The sequence below is a fragment of the Catharus ustulatus genome, chromosome 27 (assembly GCF_009819885.2).
Source record: "Catharus ustulatus isolate bCatUst1 chromosome 27, bCatUst1.pri.v2, whole genome shotgun sequence".
Lineage (NCBI taxonomy): Eukaryota > Metazoa > Chordata > Aves > Passeriformes > Turdidae > Catharus > Catharus ustulatus.
In genome coordinates, this window is record NC_046247.1 from 4,124,385 (window position 1) to 4,143,238 (window position 18,854).

The window sequence follows — 18,854 nt, forward strand, 5'->3', positions numbered from 1 at the left end:
CAGTGCTGTGGAACAGGGACAGGGATAGGGACAGGGACAGCGCTGTGGGACAGGGATGTGGCTATGGAGAGACAGAGTCACTGCTTGGTGACGTCACTGTGTGATGACATTGTCATGTGAGGGACAAGATCATGGTGTGATGACAGTGTCAGTGTGTGGTGACATCACTGTGTGGTGACGTTGCATGATGACACCATTGTGTGAGGGAGAATGTCACTGTGTGATGACATCATGTGATGACAATGGCACTGTGTGAGGACATCGTTGTGCGATGACAGTGGCACTGGGTGATGATGTCACAGTGAGGACAATGGCACAGTGTGGGGTCAATGTCACCGTGTAATGACATCACAGTGGGGAAATGTCATTGTGTGATGGCATCACAGTGGGGACAATGAGTCTGTAATGACATCGCTGTGTGATGACAACGTTACTGAGTGATGATGTCACAGTTGGGACAATGACTCTGTGATGACATCATAGTGGGTACAATGTCATCATGTGATGATGTCACACGAGGACAATGGTGCAGTATGGAGTCAATGTTGCTATGTGATGATGTCACAGGGTGGCAATGCCATTGTGTGATGACCTCACAGTGTGGACAATGGTACCATGTGATAACATCACTGTGTGATGATGTCGCTGTGGGGTCAATGACTCTATGTTATGACATCACAGTGGGGAAAGGTCACTGTGTGATGACATCACAGTGGGGATGATGACTCTGTGTGATGACATCACAGTGGTGAAATGTCACTGTATGTTGACATCACAGTGGGGATGATGGTGCAGTGTGGAGTCAATGTCGCTATGTGATGATGTCACAGGGTGGTAATGCCACCGTGTGATGACATCACAGTGCGGACAATGGCGCCATGTGATAACATCGCTGTGTGATGATGTCACCACGGGGTCAATGACTCTGTGTTATGACATCACAGAGGGGACAATGTCACTGTGTGATGATGTCACAGTGGGGGTCAATGACTCTCTTATGACATCACAGTGGAAAAAATGTCACTGTGTGTTGATGGGGTCAATGACTCTGTGTGATGACATCACTGTGGGGACAATGTCACTGTGTGATGACATCACCATGGGGTCAATGACTCTGTGTGATGACATCACAGCGGGGACAAGGGTGCAGTGTGACGATAACATCACTGTGTGATGATGTCACCACAGTCACTGACACCATGGGGTCAATGACTCTGTGTATCACGACATGGCAGCGAGGATAACGTCACTGTGTGATGATGTCACGCGAGGACAATGGCGCAGAGGACAATGGCGCAGTGTGGGGACCATGGCTTGGCACCGGGGTTTCCTGGCGCGGCCGCCACAGACAAATCCGGTCTGCTCCCAGCTGATCCCGCCTTTTCCCTGCCCTTACAAAAGGAGATTTGGTTGTTTTCCCGATTATTCGCTCAGGTTTAGCGGGAGGTCACTCGGTGGAGCCCGGGATTTGCTGGGCACAGCAGCTGCTGGGAGTGACCATCAGTGACCAACATTCCCATTCCCGTATCCGACCCCGGATTCTGAGCCAAGATTTGCCCGGGAGCCTCCAAGACCCAGCCCAGCTTGGGAACGTTGGGTTCGGCCCCTGAAAATGGGGTGGAGGGGATGGAATCGCTCCGAGTTCCTCAAGAGTGACATTCCAAAGAGGAAATGGCAGAGAAAGGGGGTCCCTCCTATTTCCTGTGCAGACAGCAGCTCCATGGTGGTTATCAGGATAAATCCTGCCGGCACGGGAATCCAGCAGGGATTTCGGCGCTGGTTTGATTTGGTTTAATGATAAAAAAACGAGCAGAGACTCTGTGGGGGCAGCTGGGGCCTTGCAGAAACATAAAACAGCTTGGCAAAGTGTTCCAGAGAGTTTCCCAAAAGGAATTTTTGAAATTTAGGAGGTCTCCCGAGAAAATGTTGGGCTTAAGACAGAAAATCCAGGAGGGCAAAGGAAATGTTTAGAGTTAATTCAGCTCCAGTATTTGAGATGAAAAGTGGGATTCGTCACCCATTTAGGGAGGAGAAATGTGGAGCTTGGTGGAGGAAAATTTTGGTGGAAATATTTTGGAGCGTGGAGTCCATGGCAGATCCCAAGCGTGGGTTTTTTGGGAGAAATATGGGATTTAAACCCCAAATTGGGTGTTGGGTCTTGCCAAGGAGCAGAAATGTCCCCTCTGGAACCGCTGACGGCCAAGAAGGGAGCACGGGGGTGGGGTGGGGGGTGGTGGCTCCTGTGTGGGGCAGCAGGATTTGGGGTGGGACATCTTCATCAATATCCCCTCACTGCCAACAGGATGTTCCGATGGGTGGGATAAGAGCACGGCAGGGAAAAGCAAATCTCTGGTGTCTCTGTGCCAGGCAGATGAATCTTCTTGCCTGCCCCTGATGTTCCCCACAGGATCCCACTCCGACATTCCCAATGGGATCTTGCCCCCAACATTCCCAATGGGATCCTACCCTCAACATTCCCAATGGTATCCTGCCCCCAACATTCCCAATGGGATCCTGGCCCCAGCATTCCCAATGGGATCCTGCCCCAACATTCCCAATGGGATCTTGCTCCCAATGTTCCCAGTGGGATCCTACCCTGACATTCCCAATGGGATCCTGCCCTCAATGTTCCCAGTGGGATCTTGCTCCCAATGTTCCCAATAGGATGTTCCCCACAGGATCTCACCCTGACATTCCCAATGGGATCCTGCCCTCAATGTTCCCAGTGGGATCCTGCCCCAACATTTCCAGTGGGATCCTGTCCTGACATTTCCAAAAGGATTCCACATCAACATTCCCAATGGGATCCTCCCCTGACATTCCCAATGGGATTCTGCTCCCAATGTTCCCAATAGGATGTTCCCCACAGGATCCCACCCCGACATTCCCAATGGGATCCTGCCCTCAATGTTCCCAGTGGATCCTACCCTGACATTTCCAAAAGGATCCCACCTCAACATTCCCAATGGGATCCCACCCTGACATTCCCAATGGGTTCCTGCCCCGACATTCCCAATGGGATTCTGCCCTGAAATTCCCAATGGGATCCTGCCCTGATATTCCCAACACAATCCCACTCTGACATTCCCCACAAGATCCCACCCCACATTCCCTACGGGATCCCTCTCCTGTCTCATGGCCCCTCTCTCCTCTCTCCTCTCCTCTCCCCAGCCCGCAGCCCCGTGCGGGGCCCGGCCGCCGGCGCCGCCTTCCACCGCTCCACCGAGGACCTGCGGATGCGGCAGAGCGCCAGCTACGGCCGCCTGCGTGAGTGGGGGACACCGACCGGAACATCCCTGGAAAAACAAATTCCATGGGAAAACAAATTCCATGGGGAAAATTCCCAGTTGCAGAGGTGGAGTGGGAGGTTGAAATGAGGGCCCACCACGGCCACTGTCCCAGAAGCGCAGCACGGAGCTCGGGATGAGCGCGGGTGCTGGTGTAGCTCAAAATCCTTAGGGTGGAGGAAAAAATTCCTTGAAATCTTTAGGGAGGGAAGGAATGGAGCTTGGAAGAGCACGGGAATCCTAAAAGATTTCTTGGCTGGGAGAGACCAGGTGGGAAATCCCATCCGAACCTGGGAGCTGGGTTTGTGCAGCTGAAACTGGAAATGTTCCCATTTCTGGAGTTTTGGGATCATTAGGGTTCGAAAAGAACCCATGGAAAAGATCACAGAAGACCAGCACTGCCACCATGTCCCCAGAATGTCCCAAGTGCGACATCCAGAGGGTTTCTGGACCCTTCCAGGGATGGAGATTCCATCACTGTCCCGTGCCAGCCTTTCCATCCTTTCAGAGAAGGAATTTTCCCTAATTCCCGGGGTTTCCCAGCACTGCTGCTGCTTTGCAAGCCCGAATACCATTGACAATATTTTATTTCTTTGCACGAATTCTCCCCACTGAGTTTTCTCCTGGCACCAGGGGTGGCTTTTCCTCACATTCCCTCCCTTCCCTGCACCAGGTCACGCCCAGAGCCGGAGCATGAACGACATCTCGGACACACCGAGCACTGACCAGGTACCCATCCCAAAACCCTGCTGGGAGGATGTCCCAACGCGATCCCTGCTGGGCTCTGGGGATGTTCGGGTCCGTGTGAGCCTTGGCTGGGTCGATACCGGCACAAATTCCTAATTAGGGGAGTTAGGGGCTGTGTTGATCCCTGGGGATCCATGGGGAAGCTGCCCCAGGTCTCAGCATGGAATTAGGGATGAGCCAGGAGTTTGGAGCAGCTCAAATCCATCAGGGTGGGGTAAAAACTCCTTTCAGATCTTCAGGGAGGACAGGAAAGGTACTCAGAAGTGCAGGAATCCCAAGGGATTGGCTGGGACAGGGCGGTAAATCCCAGCTGAGCTCTTGGGGCTGTGCTCAAGGATTCAGCTCTGGAGATGAGGGGTTGGAAATTGCGGTGGGATCTGCTTTTCCTGGGGGTCTCTCAATGCAAAGGTCAGCTGAGAGGCCATGGGTGGCTTTTCCTTCTGGAATGGCTTTTAGGGAAACAGCTCCAGCTCTGGCAGGTCCCAGGGATGGGATGGATCAGCAGGATTTTGTCCTGCCCCCATCCCAGACTTTTTTTGGGAATGGTTCATTGTATGAGCTTTGCTTTGTTTCTGTTCATGATTTCATTGTAAACCAAAGGTAGAATCACCAACCCTGTGGGTTTTTAGGGGATGGAACGGGACGGGACGGGATGGGATGGGATGGAATGCGATGGGATGCGATGGGATGGGATAACAAGTTGTTTTGAATTTTTAGGGAACGGGATAACAACTTGCTTTGGGTTTTAGGAAATGAGATGGGATAACTTGCTTTGGATTTTTAGGGAATGGGATGGGATAATAGCTTGCTCTGGGTTTTTTAGGGAATGGGATGGGATAACAACTTGCTTTTCCCCCAGGATGTCCTTGCTGGGTTACCTGGAGTGATGCACTTTAGTGCAAGTCAAAATACAATAAATAATGTTTGATTTCCTCTGATTTCATGGATGGAAATCCACGTACTGCTGGGAGCCTCAGGACAGGGACACCACAAAGGTTTCCAGACCACCTCCTGAAATGAATCCATCCCAGTTCCCGCTCAGGAACCCCAAATATCCCCTCCAGCAATGGGGTTCGGAGGGTTAATCCCAAAATATGCAAAGCATTTAGGTTTAATCGCCCTATTAGGCCCACTACAAAGGGACTTTTTAAGTGTTACATGAAGCTTAGTGGCCACTGGTAACTCCTGCTCTTATTCCAGAGCTGCTGGAGGAGTTGCTTTATTATTATGATTTTTTTTTTTTCCATTTGGATTTAAAAGATTAGGACGGGGCGAGGCGGCTGCCCGGCTCACATGCCTCCCCTCATGCTGCCATATAGATTATCATAACTCCCTGCCTGGCTTGGTATTGAACCCTTTTAGGCTTGTATTGAACAGAGCTGCGGGGGAGAGGAGACCTGGGGAATAAATCCATGGATGAGGTTTTCCTACTCCCATTATTTGTTTGAGCTCCCAGAACGGGGTTGGGAGGAACGAGATGTGAAAACCTCCCCCCACCCCATGCAGGGCTGGAGGGGCTGCAAATAAACTCCAAAAATGGAACAAACCAGTTCCACCATCCCTGGGGTTTGGCTCGGGTTTCCATGGGAGGAATTTCAGGGAGTTTTCCTTGAGGAGAACCCAGGAGAGCAAAACCAAACGTTGCTGATTGGGTTGCAGAGCCCTGGGGATGCAGTTTAGAGCCAGTCTCACTTTTAGCCACATTTCTGAAAAAATTTGGCTTTGTGAATTTTTCCTGCCTGACTCCTAGGTGTGACTCCTCAGTCCCCACATCTGGGAGTTCTGAGACAACCAGAGGGGAAATCTTGGAGCCTGAGGCTTCAACTTTGGTGGAAAAAAAAGGGGGGGGAAAGCCAAATTTTGGCAACCACTCCTTTGCTTGATCTTGTCTTTCCCACCAGCTGAAGAACAAGTTCATCAAGAAGATCCCCAAGGACGCCGAGGCCTCCAACGTGCTGGTGGGGGAGGTGGAGTTCCTGGAGAAGCCCTTCGTGGCCTTCGTGCGGCTGCTCCAGGCCACCATGCTGGGCGGGGTGACAGAGGTGCCCGTCCCCACCAGGTGAGCGCCGTCCCCTGGGGGCTGGGCAGCCTGATGGCATCACAGCGCCAAGGCCACCAACGTGGTGCCTTTCCCTCCCCAGATTCCTCTTCATTCTCCTGGGTCCAGCGGGAAAAGCCAAGTCCTACAACGAGATCGGCAGGGCCATCGCCACTCTCATGGTGGACGATGTAAGTAGTGGCCATCCCTGGCCCTTGCTGGGGCTAACAACCGACCAAAACCCAGCGATTTCCACCCTATCACCCCCAAAATTGAGATTTAAACCCCCTGGAGGCCATGGCCAGGCTGACCCCGGTCCCATGCCCACCCCCAGCTCTTCAGCGACGTTGCCTACAAAGCCCGGGACAGGGAGGATCTGATCGCCGGCATCGATGAGTTCCTGGACGAGGTCATCGTCCTCCCGCCCGGCGAGTGGGACCCCAACATTCGGATTGAGCCTCCCAAAAAAGTGCCCTCAGCTGAGAAGAGGTGGGTGGGGCCCATGGGGCTGGACCCAGGCTTGTGGCCACTCCCTTGTGTCCAGGTCAGGGAGACAAGAACCTCCCGACTTTGGAAATGCTGGATTTGCAGTAGGTTTTGTTCCAGGTCAGGTTGGAGCCATTTCCACTCTCCTGGAACAACTTTTAGTGGTAGGTGACCCTGTCGGGGGCAGGAGTTGAATTGGATGATCCTTGAGGTCCCTCCCAACCCCGCCCATCACACAACTCCACGAATTGAGCAAACTCAGCTCTGGATCTGTCCTAAAGCGTTCCAAAACCCAGCTCTGGATCTGTCCAAATTCACCCCAAAACCCACGCTCAGTGCAGGCTTAGAGCTTCACCAGAGCCTTGGCAATGGTCCTAACACTGGGACTCGGCGGTGCCGATCCGGCGATGCCAATCCAGCGGTGCCGGTCGGCTGGTGCCGATCCAGCGGTGTCAATCCAGCTGTGCCAATCCAGCAGTGTCAATCCGGCAGTGCTGATCTGGCAATGCCAATCTGGCGGCACCGATCCGGTGGTGCCGATCTGGCGGAGCCAATCCGACGCGGTGGTGCCGGAGCGGATCTGAGGTGGTGCCGGTGTCCTGCAGGAAGTCGGTGTTCTCGCTGAACGAGGTGGGGCAGATGAACGGTGCCGCTGGCGGGGCAGGCGCTGGGGGTGGTGGCGGCGGCGGCAGCGACGATGGGGAGATGCCTGAAGTCCACGAGATTGGGGAGGAGCTGGCCTGGACCGGCAGGTGAGCAAGGAGCCGCCCCCAAAACCTCCAGAGAGTGCCAGGATCCGTCAGCCTCTCCTACGGGCTCATCCTGGGGTGTCCTGGGACGCGGAGGGAGGAAATCCTGGTGGGAACAGGTTTTTGTCAGCACCAGGACAATTTCTGTGTATTTATATAAAATTGTGGTTTTGTATCAATAATTATAAATCTCCCAACTGGCCAGAGCAGCTGTGGCTGCCCCTGGATCCCTGGAAGTGTCTAAGGCCAGGCTGGAGCAGCTTGGGACAATGGGACGTGTCCCTGCCATGGCAGGGATGGGATGGGATGGGATGGGATGGGATGGGATGGGATGGGATGGGATGGGATGGGATGGGATGGGATGGGATGGGATGGGATGGGATGGGATTTAAGGTGTCTCCCAACCCAAACTGCTCCAGGATTCCATGACTCTGTTCTGGTGGAAGTCACCAGATCCTCGGCGGTGTCTCCGCAGGTTTTGCGGTGGCCTCTACCTGGATATCAAGAGGAAGCTGCCCTGGTTCCCGAGCGACTTCTATGAGGGTTTCCATATCCAGTCCATCTCCGCCATCCTCTTCATCTATCTGGGCTGCATCACCAACGCCATCACCTTCGGGGGGCTGCTGGGGGACGCCACCGACAACTACCAGGTGTGGTCTGAGGTGTCACCAGTTTGGGGACAAGAGGATGGGGTGGGATGGGATGGGATGGGATGGAATGGGATGGGATGGGTTTACCCTACTTGTGCCATGCCAAGCTTCTGGGGGTGGACATTCACTGCCAGGTAGGACTGGCAGCCCTGGGATGCTGGAATCCCCTCCATGGCTATGCCAGCAGCAGTGCTGGTCCCAACCATCCCGGGTGGGCCCAAGCCAAGGCCCCTCAGCCCCATATTGGGGGATCCATGGGGCCATGGCATGGCCTGGCACCCCCATAACGCTGCCTCTGCTCCATCCCCAGGGGGTCATGGAGAGCTTCCTGGGCACGGCCATGGCCGGCTCCATGTTCTGCCTCTTCGCTGGGCAGCCCCTCATCATCCTCAGCAGCACTGGCCCCATCCTCATCTTTGAGAAGCTGCTCTTCGACTTCAGCAAGTGAGTGCTGGGCCACCCCAGGGGACAACAGGGCCTGTCCCCACGGGGGTGGGATGTGTCCCCAGCACCTGGCCACCCTCACAGGACTGCGTGTCCCCTCTTCCAGAGGCAATGGGATCGACTACATGGAATTCCGCCTGTGGATTGGGCTGCACTCGGCCCTGCAGTGCCTTATCCTGGTGGCAACCGATGCCAGCTTCATTATAAAGTACATCACGCGCTTCACCGAGGAGGGCTTCTCCACCCTCATCAGCTTCATCTTCATCTACGACGCCATCAAGAAGATGATTGGGGCCTTCAAGTACTATCCCATCAACTCTGACTTCAAGCCCGACTATGTGACCATGTACAAGTGCGAGTGCGTCGCCCCCGACCCAGGTGAGTTCATCCCGGGGCCGCCTGGGCAGGAGCCAGGGGTGGGAGGGAGGGTCCCAGCCTGGATGAATCCCACGGATCGCTGGCCTAGGATGTGGCAGGAGGCAGCTGCCTGGGGTGGAGAGACCTCATCCTCATCATCCTCCTCTGAGGGGGTTTGGAAGATGGAGGAAGAGCCTTGTCCCCCTTGGATGAAGGACTCGGTGCTTCCCGGGACACAGCAGATGGGGAGTTGGGATGTCAGCCTGGAGCAGCCAGACCTGGATGGATAAAAAGAAATATGGGGGGAAAAGGACATTTCAGGCTGTTTCTGACTGCTGCTGATGGAAACTGAATCTCCAGAAAACACCTGGAGTAGTTCTGTGCTCTCCGGTGGCTGGGACACCCCAGGATGTCCCAGCTGGGTGTGGAAACCTCCATGGACTGTTCTTCCTCCTCTTTTTCCACTCCTTTTCCAAAAGGAGAGGCCATCAGGCTCTGAGCAGATGGTCCTTCCATGGTTTTGCTCTTGGATAGACGCCCTGGATGATCCCAGATCTGAGTCATGGAGCCCGGACACTCCCGGGAGCAGAGATGGCTTTGGGCTCACGGCAGTGACCGCCTGCTCTCCCAGGAGCTGAATTTATGTCAAAAATCTAAATTTTGGGGAGCAGCAGCAGCAGACTGACAATGGATGAAGATGATGATGGATGAAGATGATGATGGATGCAGGTTATGGTGGATGAAGGTCACAGTGGATGAAGACAATGATGGATGAAGATGATGGATGAAGATGATGATGCGTGAAGGTGACGGTAGGAGAAGATGAAGATGGATGAAGATAATAATGGATGCAGGTCATGGTGGATGAAGATCACAGTGGATGAAGGTCATGGTGAAGTTGTGCCCATCTCCTTCCTTCAAGAAAAGCATCCCCAACCCCCACCCAACGCATTCCCACTGCCTCTGCCCCTCCAAGGAGAGCCCTGACCTGATGGGAACCACTGAGATTGGGCTGGATTCTGCATTTCCCCTCAATTCCTGCTCATCCACCCCTCCATGAGCACCGCGATCCCACCAAGATCCAAGAGCCCAGAGCAGCACCCAGAACCAACCCAGCCCTTCCCAAACCGAGCCCCCCAAACCCGACCCGCGGAACCCCCGGAGCTGGAATTCCCCAACGGAACCGTGAGCACCCCCAGGATCTGCCCGGCGGCTCCCACGGGAGGAGCCTTCAGCCTCCAGGGAGGTCTCCCCCTTCTCCAAGCCCCCATCCCAAACAAACCCCGAGCAGCCGTGAGGCATCCGCACCCCAATTCCCAATCCCACTCCTCGCCCTGGCTGCCCAAGGCAACCGTGTCCACACCAGATTTAAAATTCCTCTAGAAATTATGTTTATTCTCCCCTCCATCCTTAATTTTTTTTTAATTCCCTTTTTTTTTTAATCCATGCTGATTTTTGATTATTATAACTGATTTGTCCCGTATTTGTCTCTGCTGCACACATCAATTGGGGCTGATTTCAATCTCAAGTGAGTATCACCTTCTAAATATTAAAACTATTTTAATATTTGATACTCTTCCCCCACGGGGGGTTCCCTTCCCTTGTTATTTTTTTTTCCCATGTATTTGACTTTTCTCTCTCTAAAAAGGTTTGTGTAGAGCCCTTAGGGTTCCTCTCTTTAATCCCACCGGTGCTGTGCCACCTTTAAAGGCATAGAAATCCCAAAAGAGGGCTCACAGAAAAAGAAAAAGGTTGTGGAGGAGAAAAATGAGAACAAAGCTGATGTTTTTAGGGCCGGGTTTGTTCCCCAGAGCTCGGTCCCGGCAGTTTTGGGGTCTCAGTCCTAACCCAGCTTCTCCTTCATTAATCCCCGGTGCCGGGGATGGAGGCGGCAGCCGAAATTCCCGCTTGGCGAAGAGGATGGAAGAGGGGGGCGGCAAAGCGGTGCTGGAATTCCCGAATTCCTGAATTCCCTCTTTTAGGGGCACCCTGAGAGAACCCAGGGGTGCTCCTGGAGCTGCGGAGCTGCGTCGCCTGAAGAGCCGAGGAGGAGAAGGTGCTGGGGGCTTGAAAAGATGGAATTTTGCACTGATGACACCAAAACACTCCAAACAATTAAAAAATATATATAATAATTTCAAAAGCTGCAAATTTGGCATTATTTGGGTGCCAAATCAACCCAAAAAAACCCCAGGCTGCTTGCCCAGCCTTCCACCCCCGTGGTTTTAAATCCACCCCACTCCTGGCGGCTTCCCTGGGAAGCTCCTGGAAATTTTAGGAACTGGGAAGCTCCTAAAAAATCCTCTCTGGCCCCGGAGGGAGAGGCTGCCGCGGGAGCTGCCGCGTCCTCCCCGGCGCGTGGGATTAATCAGGGAGAAGTCGCTGTGGGGTTAGAAAAGCGGGATTTCCCCCCAAAATCCCGGGATGCCGGTCCCTGCCGGGCTCAGCAGGTGAAGCCCAGCTGGTGAGAACGCCCAAAAGTTCCGTTTCAGCCCCAAAACCTCAATAACTGACTCCTTTCCCGCAGCCAACGCGACCTTGTTCGATGCTTCAGCTCCAGTGGCACCGAACACCACTAATGTTTCTCTGGTAAGAAATGGGATCTGCTCGTCCCAGTGGGAAATTTGGGATCGGGGAGGGCAGATCCGAGGGATTTCAGCACCCAGGGAGCGGGATGGGCCAGCTCAGAGTGAGGGAAACTCAAATTTGGGCTGGTCTGGGTTCCCAGCAGGACTCAGCAGCGCCAAATCCACGCTTTTCCCCCCCAAAATTTATACCAGCTCTGCGGTTTTCCTGCGGTTTTGGATATCCCAGTGGCAGCAGCTCTGGAAATTCGCATTTCTTTGCGTGCTGAAATGGCTCAAACTGCTCTTCTTGGGAGTTTGACCAGGAAATTTCCATTTTTTGCAAGATGCAGTTGCTAAAAACACTTATTTTGTTCAATTCAGTTGTGAAATTTCCCTTTTCTTGCACAATGCGATCCTCAAAGCACAAAATTCGGGGGTTTGGACAGGAAATTTCCCTTTTCTTGCACAATGCGATCCCTTAAGGTACAAATTTGGGGGTTTGGACAGGAAGTTTCCTTCTCTTTTCATGCTGCACCTTAAAAATACCAATTTTGCTCAATTTGGGCTGGAATTCCCCCTTTCCCTGCACACTGAAATAATTTCAAATTTTGCTAATTTTGCTTTTTTTGGGGGGTCTCCCGCCAGTCCAATGCTATCAACCTCACAGCTCTGGACTGGACCCAGCTGAGTAAGAAGGAATGTCTCAGATACGGCGGCAGCTTGGTGGGAAAATCCTGCAAATTCGTGCCTGACCTGGCCCTCATGTCCTTCATCCTCTTCTTCGGCACCTACTCCATGACTCTGACCCTGAAAAAATTCAAATTCAGCCGCTATTTCCCTACCAAGGTAAGGAAAGGACCAGGTTCTGCCAACCCCTTTCCCAAAAACAAGGGTAAACAGGAGCTACCAGGAGTGTTTGGTGGAGGTGAAGAACTCCAGGAAAATCAATCCCTGTTTTCAGCAGGTTTTGGGATCCTCCATGAGGTTCCTGATTTTTGCAGTTCTGTGAGGCTGTTGATGACATCCTCCTCTCCAAACTGGTGTTGGGTTAATAGGTGGACAATTAAAGGGTGGAAAATTAACAGGTGGACAATTAATGGATGAGGAATTTGTAGGATGATGGATGAGGAATTTCTGGGATGATGGATGAGGAATTTCTGGGATGATCCCACCCACAGGGCAGTGGTCACCGGCCCAGAGTCCGATGGACATCAGTGACCAGTGATGTCCAGGGGTCCCTCCTGGGGCCAGAGTTAATTAATGTGCTCATTAGTGACGGAATGAAGGGGTCAAGGGCACCCTCAGGAGGTTTGCAGGTGATACCAAGGGACAACCTCAAAGGATGGGGACGTCCAGAGGGACCTAGACAAGCTCCAGGAGATCTCACGGGGTTTGAGCATTCCGAGTGCTGGAGGTGCCCCTGGGATGGACCCAGGCTGGGAGGAAGGGATGGATCCAGCTGGGAGAGGGATTTGGGGGTGGCTGAGAGGCTGGACATGACCCCAGAGGTGCCCTGGGCTGATCCACAGCCTGGGCAGCAGCTCCAGGGGATTCTGCAGAGCTGGGACCTCACCTGGAGGATGTGGAGCTGCTGGGGGTGCTCTGGAGTCGGGCTGGGAGAGCTGGGAATGTTCACCTGGGGAAGGGAAGGATCCAGGGAGAGCTCAGAGCCCCTTCCAGGGCCTGGAGGGGCTCCAGGAGAGCTGGGGAGGAGCTGGGGACAAGGGATGGAGGGACAGGACACAGGGAATGGCTTCCCACTGGGAAAGGGGAGATTTAAATGGGATTTGGGATGGAATGAGGGTGGGGAGGGGCTGGGATGGAATTCCCAGAGCAGCTGTGGCTGCTCCTGGATCCCTGGAATGTCCAAGGCCAGGTTGGAGCAGTCTGGGACAGTGGGAGGTTGTCCCTGCCATGGCAGGGGTGGCCCTGGGTGGGCCTTGAGATCCCATCCAACCTAAACCATTCCAGGATTCTCTCCCTTGGCTCTCCCTATCCCAATAACCCAAATCCCAATAACGCCTCACCTGGTGGAGGAAAGGTGAGGAAATGTGGATTTCGGGGATTTGTTCCCAGGTTATTTGTGACTGAGTGGAGCTGGAAAGACCCCAAAGCAAGAGCAAACCTCTCCATCCCAATTCCCGTCCCACCCCATTAATTCCCTTCCCACCCCATTAATTCCCTTCCCACCCCATTAATTCCCTTCCCACCTCATTAATTCCCTTTCAACCCCGTTAATTCCTGTCCCACTCTGTTAATTTGCCTTCCCACTCCATTAATTCCTTTCCCACCCCATTAATCCCCCTTTCCATCCCAATTCCCTTCCCACCCCATTAATTCCCTTCCCACCCCATTAATTCCCTTCCAACCCCGTTAATTCCCGTCCCACCCCATTAATTTGCCTTCCCACTCCATTAATTCCTTTCCCACCCCATTTATCCCCCTTTCCATCCCAATTCCCTTCCCACCCCATTAATTCCCTTCCCACCCCATTAATTCCCTTCCAACCCCGTTAATTCCCGTCCCACCCCATTAATTCGCCTTCCCAGTCCATTAATTCCTTTCCCACCCCATTAATCCCCCTTTCCACCCCATTAATTCCCTTCCCACCCCATTAATCCCCCTTTCCACCCCATTAATTCACCTTCCCACCCCATTAATTCCCTTCCCACCCCGTTATCTCCCTTCCCACCCCATTAATTTCCTTCCAGCCTCATTAATTGCCCTTCCTAGTCCATTGACTGCCCTTTCCCACCCCATTAATTCCTTTTCCCACCACATTAATTGCCCTTCCCATCCCATGAATTCCCTTCCAACCCTGTTATTTGCCCTTTCCCTCCCCATTAATCCCCCTTTCCATCCCACTAATTCCCTTCCCACTCCATTAATTGCCCTTTCCCTCCCCATTAATCCCCCTTTCCACCCCACTAATTCCCTTCCCACTCCATTAATTGCCCTTTCCCACCCCATTAATTCCCTTCCCACCCCATTAATTCCCATTCCAACCCCGTTTCCCTGTCTTGCCTCCAGGTCAGGGCTTTCATTGCTGATTTTTCCAATGTCTTCTCCATCCTGATCTTCTGTGGAGTGGACGCCTGTTTCGGACTGGACACCCCCAAACTCCACATCCCCAGTATCATCAAGGTTCGGCCTCCTCCCCTCTCCTCTCCCCTCCCACGCTCTTTTTCTAGCTCCTTTCCAGGTTTTTTTTGGGGATATCGCAGCTCCAGGCACCTTCTGAAAAGCTACTTTGTCTTTTCTAACAATATTCTAATTTTCTGACTTTCTTTCCTCTCTCTATTTGTTGTTTTCCCCTCCTTTTTTTGTTGTTTTTTCCTCCCTTTTTGGTTGTTGTTCCTCCCCCCATTTCTTTTCTTCAATTTTTTTGTGTTTTTCCTGCATTTTTCCCCTCCCCCCTTTTTTTTTTGTTGTTGTTTTTCCTCCTCGATTTTTTCCCCTCCTTTTTCTGTTGTTTTTTACTTCTTTTGTGGGTAATTTCCCTCTCTTTTTATTGTTTCCCCTTCCTTTTCTTATTTTTCCTCCCCTTTTTCTTAATTTCCCTCCTCTTTTCATTGTTTTTCCTCTCTTTTTCCTCCTCTTTGGTATTGTTTTTCCTTTTTCCCCCTTTTTTCCCTCTTTTTTTGTTTTTCCTCTTTTTTTGTTGTTTTCCCTCCTCTTTTTATTGGTTTTCCTATCTATCCACTGTTTTCCCTCCTTTCTTCCCTCATTTCTATTGGTTTTACTCAATTTTTTGTTTTCCCTCCTTTATTTTTTCTTGTTTTTCCTCCTCTTTTTGTTCATTTCTTTCCCCTTTTTATTGTTTTTCCTCATTTACTTATTATTTATCCTCCTTTTTTCCTCTATTTTTTGTTGTTTTTCCTTTTTTCTGTTGTTTTTATTCTCTCTTCCCCCCTTTTTTTCTCCTTTTTTGTTGTATTTCCTCCTTTTTTTGTTTTTCCTTTTTTTGTTTTATTTTGTTTTCCCTCCTTTTTTAATAATTTTCCTCCCTTTTTTGCCATTTCTCCCCCTTTTTTCTCTCTCCCCGTCTCGCCGGCAGCTCCGTAAGCTCATTAGCGATTTCTCAATCTTTATGTCCATACTAATGTTTGTGGGGCTGGATGTGCTTTTTGGACTCAACACCCCAAAGCTCCAAGTGCCCACCGATTTCAAGGTAAAAAATCCCAAAATCTGTAAAATCCCATTCCGGAAGGATTTCTCCTCCCCCATCCAGGGGGTGACATGAGATCCCAGTGGGAATCCCAATGGTGATCCCAATGGTGATCCCATTGAGGATCCCAATGGTGATCCCAATGGTGATCCAAATGGGCATCCAAATGGGAATCCCAATGGTGATCCCATTGGGGATCCAAATGGGAATCCCAATGAGGATCCCAATGAGGATCCCAATGAGGATCCCAATGGTTTTCTCATTGGGAATCCTAATGGTGATCCCAATGAGGATCGCAATAGGAATCCTAATGGGGATCCCAGTGGGAATCCCAATGAGAATCCCAATGGGAATCTCAATGGTGATCCCATTGAGGATCCAAATGGTGATCCCAATGAGGATCCCAATGGTTTTCTCATTGGGAATCCCAATGGTGATCCCAATGAGGATCCCAATGGGAATCCCAATGGGGATCCCAATGGTGATTCCAGTGAAGATCCCAATGGTGATCCCAATGAGAATCCCAATGGTGATCCCAATGAGGATCCCAATGAAGATCCCAATGAGGATCCCAATGTGGATCCCAGTGGGAATCCCAATGAGGATCCCAATGTGGATCCCAGTGGGAATCCCAATGTGAGTTCCAGTGGGAATGCCAATGAGGATCTCAGTCAGGATCCCAATGGTTATCCCCATACGGATCCCAATGCGGATCCCAATGAGAATCCCAATGTGAATCCCAATGGTTATCCCAATGTGGATCCCAATGAGAATCCCAATGAGGATTTGGGGGTGATTTGGGGTGTGGGATTTAGGATGGATCTCACATGGGGCAATGGGGTTGTCCCCAAACTCCATCCCTTGGGTTTTCCCAACCTGTGCCACGTTCCCGAGGTTCTGACCCCGTTGTCCTCCCCAGCCCACCCGCGTGGACCGGGGCTGGTTCGTGTTCCCCTTCGGGAAGAACCCATGGTGGGTGTACCTGGCCAGTGCCCTGCCCGCCCTGCTCGTCACCATCCTCATCTTCATGGACCAGCAGATCACGGCCGTCATCGTCAACAGGAAGGAGCACAAGCTAAGGGTGAGACCTCCAGGGGATCCCCCACAGCACCCCAGGATCCCCCACAGCACCCCATGAATCCCCCACAGCACTCCAGGATCCCCCACAGTGCCCCAGGGATCCCCCACAGCACCCCAGGATCCCCCACAACACCCAGGGTACCCCAGGGATCCCCCACAAGGTGCCCCATATCCATCTGGGGTGCAGCAGGGTGACACCAGGTACTTTGGGGTGGTACAGGGTGGCCCGTATCAGTGTGGGATACGTCAGGGTGACACCAGGTACCCCATATCAGCGTGGGGTACATCATAGTGACACCAGCTGCCCCTTGTCCATGCAGGGTGCTTTGGGGTGACACCAGGTGCCCCAAGGCTGTTCAGGGTACACCGAGGCCCTGCTGGAGGCCTCGGGGGGAGCCTGGGGACACCCCATGGTGCTGGGCTGGGGGTGACCCCACAATGGCCCTTGTTCTGTGTTACAGAAAGCAGCTGGGTACCACCTGGACCTTTTCTGGGTGGGCATCCTGATGGCCGTGTGCTCCTTCATGGGGCTGCCCTGGTACGTGGCCGCCACCGTCATCTCCATCGCCCACATCGACAGCCTCAAGATGGAGACTGAGACCAGCGCCCCAGGGGAGCAGCCCCAGTTCCTGGGGGTCAGGTGAGTCCTGGGGGCACAGTGGGTCTGAGCAGTGTCCTGGAGCTGGGGGGACATCCCTGTCCTGGGGACATCAGGGACAGCACGGTCAGAGAGGGATTGTCCTGTCCTGGAGGGGACAGCAGAGTCAGGGGGGAACTGTCCTGTCCTAGACGGGACACCATGGACAGGGAGGGATTGTTCTGCTCTGCTCTGGGCTGGGGTGGCCTCAGAAAATGCAAAACTCACCCAGTTTTGGGTGATGCCGTGTAAAAAAACAATAAATTATTGGGGAGTGTCCAAAGGAGGGACACGAGGGTGGGGAAGGGTCTGGAGGGGCCACACGAGGAGTGACTGAGGGCACTTGGGGGGTTCAGCTGGAGAGACTGAGGGACACTGATCCCAGCTCCAGCTTCCTTGGGAATGGGAAAGGAGGGACAGACCCTGAGCTCTGTGTGACAGGGACAGCACCCAGGGAATGGCTGGAGCTGGGTCAGGGGGGTTTGGGCTGGGATTTGGGAAAGGTTCTGCCCCCAGAGGGTGCTGGGCACTGCCCAGGGAATAGGCACAGCCCCGAGGCTGCCAGAGCTCCAGGAGCGTTTGGATTTTGGGGTGTGTGTGCAGGGCTGCCAGGGTGGGAATTTGGGGTGTCTGGGGTTGGATCTGTGATCCCAGTGGTTCAATCCCATCCCCACTCGTGACCCTGTGGTTCCTTGGGGTGGGGAACACAGCAGGGGCTGATCCTGCTCTTGTCCCCACTCCAGGGAGCAGAGGGTCACCGGCATCATCGTCTTCGTGCTCACGGGGATTTCAGTTTTCCTGGCTCCAATTCTGAAGGTAAAACATTCCCGTGCTCCCCTCCCTGCAGAGATCTGGGGAAATGGGGATAAAAACCCAGATCCTGCCCAGTCCTTGTGACATCCAGCGCTGGGCCCTGGCTCTGGGGAGGAGCTGCTGCCTTCCCTGGGCTCAGGGCTGTGCTTGTTCCCTGTTCCCAGTACATTCCCATGCCGGTGCTCTACGGGGTCTTCCTCTACATGGGTGTGGCATCACTGAACGGCATCCAGGTGAGTGCCCTTCCTCCTCATCCTCCAGCTCATCATCATCCTCCTCCTTGTCCTTGTCTTCATCCTTCTTGTTCTCCATCCTCCTCGTTGTCCTCATCCTCATCTTCCTTGTCCTCTGTCCTCCTCATCTTCCCATCCACCTCCTTTTTCTCCTCCTTCTCTTTGTCTTTATCCTCGTCCTCATCCTCTGTCCTTCTCCTTGTCCTTGTCATCCTCCTTACCCTCATCCTCCTCATCCTCCTCATCACTCTCCTCTGTCCTCCTCCTTGTCCTCACCCTCTTTGTCCTCATCCTCCTCCTCACTGGCCACAGACTGTCCCACACTGGCTCAAAAAGGATTTTTACTCTGAAATTTCCATGCATGGGACAGCAAATACCCAAAACCCTGCAAGAAACACCAAAAACCTGCAAATTCCCCATTTGGAGGGGAATAAAAGAGGCTTTTCCTGGGCAGCCTGTGGGGTGGGGCAGAGGATTAATCCTAGGCCTTCCTCCCCAGATGGTTTTGGGATCAGTTCAAGCTCTTCCTCTATTTTGGGGACTAAAGAAGGTTTTTCTGTGGGATAGGGCAGAGGATTCTTCCCCAGTCCTTCCTTCA

At 52.9% G+C, this 18,854-nt stretch overlaps 1 protein-coding gene across 4 annotated transcripts in view; it reads left to right on the top strand.

Moving 5' to 3' along the window:
- The window catches only part of SLC4A5 (solute carrier family 4 member 5), a 36,817-nt gene that overhangs the window by 13,228 nt on the left and 4,735 nt on the right, over positions 1 to 18,854 (top strand). For 3 of the 4 annotated variants that reach the window (XR_004420215.1, XM_033081105.1, XM_033081107.1), the window contains 16 exons: positions 3,172 to 3,267; positions 3,961 to 4,016; positions 5,936 to 6,093; positions 6,176 to 6,263; positions 6,407 to 6,561; positions 7,164 to 7,310; positions 7,783 to 7,957; positions 8,268 to 8,401; positions 8,508 to 8,779; positions 11,286 to 11,347; positions 11,971 to 12,171; positions 15,383 to 15,496; positions 16,413 to 16,574; positions 17,035 to 17,213; positions 17,954 to 18,026; positions 18,188 to 18,256. Coding sequence is in view for 3 of the 4 variants with exons in the window: in XM_033081105.1 (XP_032936996.1) it covers positions 3,172 to 3,267; positions 3,961 to 4,016; positions 5,936 to 6,093; positions 6,176 to 6,263; positions 6,407 to 6,561; positions 7,164 to 7,310; positions 7,783 to 7,957; positions 8,268 to 8,401; positions 8,508 to 8,779; positions 11,286 to 11,347; positions 11,971 to 12,171; positions 15,383 to 15,496; positions 16,413 to 16,574; positions 17,035 to 17,213; positions 17,954 to 18,026; positions 18,188 to 18,256 (2,141 nt within the window). In the remaining variant the exon portion in view is untranslated. Of the gene's footprint in view, positions 1 to 3,171; positions 3,268 to 3,960; positions 4,017 to 5,935; positions 6,094 to 6,175; positions 6,264 to 6,406; positions 6,562 to 7,163; positions 7,311 to 7,782; positions 7,958 to 8,267; positions 8,402 to 8,507; positions 8,780 to 11,285; positions 11,348 to 11,970; positions 12,172 to 14,355; positions 14,470 to 15,382; positions 15,497 to 16,412; positions 16,575 to 17,034; positions 17,214 to 17,953; positions 18,027 to 18,187; positions 18,257 to 18,854 lie in introns of all 4 variants that reach the window. The other variant, XM_033081106.1, reaches the window with a different exon arrangement.